General features: G+C 35.8%; 1 protein-coding gene across 1 annotated transcript in view; it reads right to left on the minus strand.

The window, feature by feature from the left end:
- Window positions 1–969: 969 nt before the first annotated feature.
- LOC108977595 (ATP synthase subunit a-like) overlaps window positions 970–8,420 on the minus strand; it is a 9,458-nt gene continuing 2,007 nt past the window's right edge. Inside the window, exons 2-4 of the mRNA XM_018947336.1 lie at window positions 6,573–6,702; window positions 2,105–2,157; window positions 970–1,077 (exon numbers count right to left, since the gene is read on the minus strand). Coding sequence (XP_018802881.1) covers window positions 970–1,077; window positions 2,105–2,157; window positions 6,573–6,702 — 291 coding nt within the window. The remainder of the gene's footprint in view (window positions 1,078–2,104; window positions 2,158–6,572; window positions 6,703–8,420) is intronic.

Raw genomic sequence — 8,420 nt, forward strand, 5'->3', positions numbered from 1 at the left:
ATAAATTTACATATTCATATGTATGTAGGTAATATCTTAACAGTATTTATACAGTTGGCACGTCAATCACTTGACTTCTGTGTTGCAGCGTGCAATGTTTTGCTAAGCTTAACGCATTTTATGACCGGCAACTGTTAGGGCCTTAGCACTATTTTACTTAGTGCCGTCGGAAAGTCAAAGTCAGCGATATGGCCAACCCAATTGACGTTGCAATGACGGCTGGTTTTACGCAAATATTTCAATTTATTAACCATTTGCCGTTTCCTTATTACCTGCTGTCCACCGTCAACGAAGGCGTGATCACAGCGACGCGTGGAACTTCACTTCGATATAGTCATATGGTTAGCATAACAAATGTTTCATACTTTAGTTGAAGTCCAAAGGAAGTTGGTGGTAAAAGGATTTTGCCAATCAAACTGAAACTTGTTGATAAATTTTATGACACATTTGACAGAAAAATAAAGTGGTCAATGTAAAGTTGTGGTAGAGTATATCAATGCAACTTTATAGATCTCTTATTATAAATATTGATGTATATATATATACCTATATATACCTAGCGATTATAAGTATTAGGTGATATATGACATGGAGTCCAAAATGGTTCAAGCTGCCTCTAAAAGTTGCGATAATACTCTAATTTCCGAAAAGTAGTTGTACTGGTACCTCGGTCGTGTTTGACCACAATTATAACGTACGTAATGCGTAATTAGATACCCTATATAGACATGTACAGTTTCATAGGTTATAAAGGATAGCCGCTCTATACATTTTATACCTTGAACAGAGTAACACTCAGTATGTATATACGTATGTATAGAAATGATCAACGTGACAAGCTGAGTTGATTTAACCATGTCCGTCTGTAGCCCCCAGCAGGCAGGGGGTAGACTAAATCCAATATGCACTATATCTGTTATTGGCTTTATCAGAAATAATGCTATAATACCCAGTTTGGATTTATAGAATTTAGGGCCCTGTATTTCCTAAGAGAGTAAGTAATAAATGTTCTGAAATTATATTAGCTGCTAGTCGAACAGCTAGAGTTCCAGGTCGAATGATATTACTAATAGTTTCCTTTTGATGAAGAGACATTTGAAGTTCAAGCGACAAATCTCATCTGTCGTTGAGTTTAACGGTTGTTCAACTGGGGGTATCAAAAGCTACAAGGTGTGACCGGAGACTAAAATCTGATACCACGGAGAGCAGTTAGGCCTTGGACTTCGCTCCAATCTGCTCATTGGACTTGGTCTTTGGAAGAGAGTATTGATAGCTGTGGTTTAAGCCTGAAGGGGGGTTACATTGAAAACCCAGTACAGTATGAACTTGCACTACGACCGGGTACCGGAGTCACAACAAGACAGAGATTTTAGGTCGGCCTCATACCTGACCAAGGTGAAAAGGTATCCCTTCCACCTGACCAAATGGAACCAAATAATACTTGCAAAAGGCTTGTATTATTTGGGGCGCTGATCAACGCATTGTTTTAATTTATGTGCTTTTAAGCAACGTAGGGTAAAGCTGTCATCGGCAGGTACTCACGTACAAACACAACATCCTTCCGAAACGACATCGCTGCGCACTATGGGAGAGTTCCAAGAAGATACGACGTTTTGAGCTAAATTTTGTTCAGCGATGAGGTTCATTTCTGGCTCAATGGATATGTAAACAAGCAAAACTGCCGCATTTATGACGAAAAGCGCCTGAAGAGATTCAAGAGCTGTCATTTCATCTTCTTCTTTTCGTATTTCTTGAAAAATGATGCCTGTGAGAACGTAATCTTCAATGGCGACCGTTATCTCTAAAAAAAAATTTAGCTAAGAAAAGTAAAAAAAAAAATTTAAGCATCACCCTAATGTATGTATATGTATAATATTTCTACAAATCAAATATGCTAAACATTTTTGCATATCTTCTAGCCGAAATATAAAATGTAATTTTAATTTTTCCATTTTGATGTCAAAAGCCAGTGTCATACTGATTGGTGAAAGTTTATTTGTGTCACTGTATTTTTGTTCTATTTCTTATACGAGTATACGCTGCCAGCTTGTTACGAAATCTAAAGTTGCCAGCACACAAATGAAAAATGGTATTTTTATCACACTTCAGTCTCGTCAATTTTTAATTTTAATGGCATAGCCGCTTGTGGTGTGTCTTCTGCGTAAATACACACATATATTTATATTCATGTAGGTGTGCGTGATTAACACACATACTCGTCGAACCAGAAATCATCGCCTTCAATTCATTAAAGCTTGCGGTAGGTCGGAATATGAAATAAACTTGTGTGTGTAAGGCTTTTGCATTTCTAATCACTTGAATGAAATCTGTGCATATGTATTTATGTACATATGCATGAACAAAACTACATTAAATATTAATATTAGCCGAACTTTTCTAACTAGAGTGTGTCATAGTTTTTATTTAGAAATAATTTCTAGTCTAGCAGTACTTATGTTTGAAGTGCTTCTGCACGCAGTATTTCTAATTATTTTTTCAGTTGAGGCATAAGCCTAAATTTAAATTTGTGTCAATCGGCTAGAATTCGTGACCATGTGGCGCTGTATGGAAACCATCAACGTTTGAGGAGGAAAAGTTCGAGCACAAAAAGCAAAACTTCCCTATGTTTCTGCTTCCATGTGCCTACACCATATGGAGAATAGGTACTTGTACGTATGTTCATATAAACACTCAGTTTTGAAAATCTCTTGTGTGGACAGCATTTTTTTTGGAATTTATGACTATCAAAATTTTATTACCTGCAAACCATACTAAATAATTTTATATTCCAATTCCCTAAATTCACGGGGTTTCCACTAATTGGTAATCTAAACAATAACTTGTATTTGGTAATCATAATTAACAATTATTTCTTCTTCTTTCTGGAGTGCATTTAAGACTCTTGACAGTAAACCCCTACCAACATTCCACAAAGCTTTGACCCATCCGTAAAGAAGCTCACTGCCGTTTATTCATACCCATTACTCTCTCGCCGGTAAATGGGTAGAGAAGAAGTCGCCAAAGTTCGGTTTTACAACACCATGGTCCAAGTTATCCGGTATGAAGCCAAAGTGAGTGAGGATTTCCGAATGGTCAGACATGGGTACATTTAGGAATCCAGACTCTCTGAGTCTGATAGCAACTTTCGCAGTCATACACCTTCCGGCGATGTCTACAGGCAGGACATACTGATACTGATGACTTGTACGCTATCGAGTTTCTTTGCTAGTATGGTAATTGCTAGCGCCCACCACCATGTAAAAACGTTGAGCCAGCGGACCACTTTCGGTAAAAACCCCTCTACAGCAGTACAAGGCAAACGATGCCTTTTATGCTCTCTCTTCGTTATTCGCTTCCATGAAAGCTTCCTATCCAGGATGAGTTCTAGATATTTCACTGTATCCGTTGGTTGCAAACGAATATTTCCCATTTCGGGTTGCGGTGCCACCAGAATTTTGTATCTTCTAATAAATAATAACATCTCGGGTTTATTTGGGCTGAGGGCGAGATGGTTTTCGACTGCCCAATTTATAACGATGCTGAGATAACCTTGCGTCAACTCGTAAATGGAACTCAGAAACTTTCCATTGACTATAAGCGCTACATCATATGCTTAGGCAATCACCCAGCTGCCATGATATTCAAGTTTTTTAAACAGGTCGTTAACGATCAGGCCCCATAGAAGAGGAGGRAGAACTCCACCCACTAGGGTTGCCTTACTCATTTTTCGTCGGTTACGTACATTTCCTCATTCGGTTTCAATCACTTTGTCGCACAGAGGATTGAAAATGAGGTATTTGAGATTAGATTCAACCACAAGATCGTCCAAAACAGTTACGACTGCTTCCGCCAGGACGTTATTGAAAGCRCTTTCTATATGACAACACGATAGTATGCTGGGTAGTATCCACTGACCTGCCTTTACAATAAGCATGTTGCTCTCCTGATAAATGGTCCCACGGAATGCGTCTCCTTATGTACCACTCCATCAGTYATTCCAGTGTTTTTAGCAAGAAAAGTAATTTTAACGTTAAAATCACAAATTTTCAAAATAAAGTCAATTCCAAACTAAACATATTCATATATATTATATATGTACATACAAACATATATASATATGTGATAAACATTAATATTCTCATCTCATTTTTATTCAATCGAACAAGGGTAGCTTCTTCTAATAAATTAGAAATTAAGCTCTATAATTAATTATCGCTGAAATAAGAAAATACGGTTAACCGAAATCAACCACTAGAATCCTCTTTTTCAATCATGTCGAAAAGCGCGGTTATGGTGAATGAAAAATMTAATAACCCTTYTCARCAAATATTACACACATTCATWTATAYATTTACATACACATATACACATAACAGTGCCACAACATAAGTTATACGTTAATTTTTTTACTCACTTGTAAAGGAATTAATTTCCAAGCGTTGACAGCTCAAATTTAAATTTTTATACATACAAACATTCCTTTAATGTTTGAGAAAAAAAATTGTAATCAGTTATAGAAACAGATCAATTCAGTCTTTTACTGCCTTTGGCACTATGTCAACTTTAAAGAACCAATTAACCTTTGTAAAAATGTTAAAATATGCATTCAATAGATTTAAGCCGCGCGCACAAGAACGGTATTTCAGCATTACATAATGCATACGAAATATACCGATAACGCATTAACATAAAAATACAAATGATTTACCATATCACGGATATCCTTTGAAATTTACGTACAAACAGTATATCTCACTTGCACGTTATACATATGTATGTGTGTAGCTCGGTAAGGTGGACAGATGAGCTTAACACGTATGCAAATTATCTTGGTGTTAACACATATATAMTGGGCTGTTCATTTGATAGAATTCCATCCTTTTTGTATCTATTAATATGTACATACATAAATGTATGTATAAATGTGTGTTGGTAAATATTTTATTGTTGCCACAACACCCTTTGTAGAGAGGTGTATGACAATTTGAGAAAGAGCACTTTCGCTATTCATAAATAAATTTCAGAGACTGCCTGTCGTATACATTTGTACATGCATACATACATACATACGTAGTATAGTATTTATATATTAAACAAGTAAGGATGGGCTAAGTACGGGTGCAACCGAACATTTTATACTCTTGCAACTTGCAGCAATCAAAGCCATGAAGCTACCTTAAGGTGAAAAATATCAACCAGAGGATCGGAGTCCAATATTACGCCCGATTTTAACTGTTTAAGAAACATGCCCTCTCATTTTCTTTGAGATAACTCACAAGTTTGCCGATGTATGCAGAAAAAAGTCAACCGAAAGTTCGAAAACATTTATTTTAGGTACATGAGCGCCAAAAGAAGTACAGATCCTATTCAACCAATTTTTGACCCACAGCCATAATATTATAAGAATTTGCTTGGAATTCAATTATATACCTCACACAKTGGCCGAAATATTCTGTCAAAAGTCAACCATAGGTACTGGAGTATTCGGTACCTAGGGTTCATAAGATTCTGTTCTGTTGTCATACTTAAAAGGCAATATTCGTGCAAAATTTTATCTCTCTACTTGTATTAATTGTTTCTTGATTTGTATACCGGCAAGGAAGGTATTTAAAATTGTATTATACAAGTATATGTACATTAATAACCTATTTCATCTGATGATTTATCTTGTTTTCTAAAAAGGTATTTCACAGTAATACATATGTATATAGTAAGCACATTTACTTTGAATTTCATCACCTCATCTTTGACTTCGTACTCGTTAAAAATATATCTGATCTTCTTCTTCTTAGTTACGATATAAATACGAGTATATTAGTCTGTCTTGGATCTAGTCTAGTGAACTGTTACGGTCCAAAAAAACGGGTGTTTTTAGGCGTATAATTTTTATTGGGGCAATGTGTTTTACGGAGTTGGTCTTCTTGATAACTGTTAGATTGGTTTGCTATTTCATAACTAAAGGTTTTACTCGGGAACAACGTTTACAAACTATTTAAAGTTATTACTAAAATAATGGTTAAGTTGGGGCGTCCGATATACGATTGAAATAATCGCTCATCAGAGTCGGTCATTCGAGCAACCATCGATCGCTTTTGCAAAACATTTACCCTAATGGATAATGCACAATCTCATAGACGGCGTACAGTGCGCACCGAATACGCTATTTCTGCTGTGGAGTATCGACGAATACCCGAAGGAATTCATTTGCTATCGCGCGTAGCAATTGGAGCTGTGCCCAACGACTTTATAGAGGATTTTACGGAAGCACATTCGGTAAATGTGCTCAAAACAAGGTAGCCACCGATCCCGATTTGCAAACAATAATTTTGTTGAGCTATGAATCTCACTTTTTTTGATAGGGTATGTTAAAAAACAAAATTGTCGCACTTGGAGTGATGATAATTGACGAAACACTGTTGAGACGCCATTACATCCTCAAAATCTTACTATTTAGTGAGCTCATCATAATTTTTCTTCAAAAACGAAGTCGATCATATTGTTCCGCTCAAAAGGGAGCAATAGATGCGTGCTTAATAACTCTTTTGTTCCTGAATTGGAGGAGGTTGACAAACCTATAAAATTATTGAATAAAATTAATGAGAATAGAGAGACAAAGATAAAAGTTGACCCTGAGTGTCCTGATGGGCCTAAAAGAGTTTTGAATTCTTTGTGAAGGGTTATAAGAATTATACTGCCAATATACTGCCAACAAAACAGTCAATTTCTTGAAGAAAACTTTTGGTGAAAGCGTAATCTCGCGTAATTAGCCTGTGGCTTAGTCTTCAAGATGAAACTATGGGAAGTCGCTAGTCTGCACAGATAAATCTGAGGCGATTGACAACTGGGAACAGAATAGATATTGCTGAAATAGGGCCGCAATTGATGCAAAAAATTTTTGAAACTCTTGGTTGAAATTTATTAGAGGACAACTTGCCCGAAAYAATAATTAAATTAAAACATAATGATAAGAACCCTTATATTTGCGATAAAGCTAAGTTCTTACCATTTTATTTCTGTCTTGAAAATCACATGTCTACAAAAGCACCTTCTTACAATATTTGTTACTAGTGAGCAATTTTTCAAAAACTAGCAAGTTTATATGGTTTCAGATAGATTTTCCTTACTCCCAAAGGAAACTGTTAAAGTTCGGTCCCCTTTTTGATTCTAGACTGGCCTAACCTCTTAAAACATACTGCTAAACGATGTTGCAAGCCACAAATATGTTTACAAAARCRAAACAAAAGGAAGAAAATAATTTCTTTGAATATAATTAACAATTAGTTGCTTAAAATACACGGTCCTCCAAATTAAATTATAATTGATTACCTGTTGTGTTCATTGAGCTTTCCTTRTAGAAATCCGACCGTGTCGAAACTGCGGCCTGCGATGTGTATCTTTAGTAAATAAGTATATATATACATGTGTATGTCTACAAATGGACACTATGGACACACAGCATACGTGTATATGGATTAAGGTGATTCTTAACTATTTAAATAACTGATTTTTAACATTTTCTAAATTTCAAAAAACAAAGAAAGAGCAAACAAGAAAAACGAATTTCTTCAGAATGACTCGATAGTAAYTTCTTGCCACATTTAAGTGACACCCTAATGTATACACATATATACATACATATGTTTGTAYCTATKTGTGTGAGGTATTAYAGAAAAGCATTATTGCTCTTCCTTCAGTGTCATACGCTTTGACCTAGAACTCTGAATGTGAGAATGCACTGCATCGATGCAGAACAAAAGGATTATTGTTTACAATCTTTCCACCAGATTAGTCTACGCTGTCTCAGCGCTACCGTTGTTACAATAGACGCCGAATTGTAGGGACTGCACACTGTTTACCTTTTGCACAGTGGACAGAGGAGAACGCAGCGGAAAGCAGCGCTGAGTTCAATGAACGCTGCAACAAATATTTGTTGTGAATGTGTTCTAACTCACGTAAACACGGTGTGTGAGTGTATGCATGAGTGTGTGGACTCATATTTACGAGTTTACGGTATATGCCAACATGTGGCAAGGTACATAACAACATTAGCATAATCCTGTCCTACCAGCGTAGAGTCACAAAGTCTGTTTGTCTAGCAGACAAAAGAGACCGCTGTTTAGTGATATTTTCGAGTAACTTAGAGGTGCGCTAAATGGRTAAGGAACATTTTCAGAAGGGAAAGTTTATCCGTTACTTAAGATAACTGTTTTGTTTTGTTGCTTCAAAAAGAGGCTGTTCGTAAAAGTATCTTGAAAGGCTGTGATTATGTTATTCTTGTTTTTGTGGACAAAAAGAAATTATCTTCCATATCCATATTCCATATTTAGATAATTATTTTTAACGTGTGAATTATATAATTAGAATTATTTGATGAATAAAGGGTGTTTGTTTTTTTTTTTTTTTTTTTTTTTTTTTTTTTT

The sequence above is a fragment of the Bactrocera latifrons genome, unplaced genomic scaffold, assembly GCF_001853355.1.
Source record: "Bactrocera latifrons isolate USDA-ARS-PBARC rearing strain unplaced genomic scaffold, ASM185335v1 scaffold_92, whole genome shotgun sequence".
NCBI classification, from domain to species: Eukaryota; Metazoa; Arthropoda; class Insecta; order Diptera; family Tephritidae; genus Bactrocera; species Bactrocera latifrons.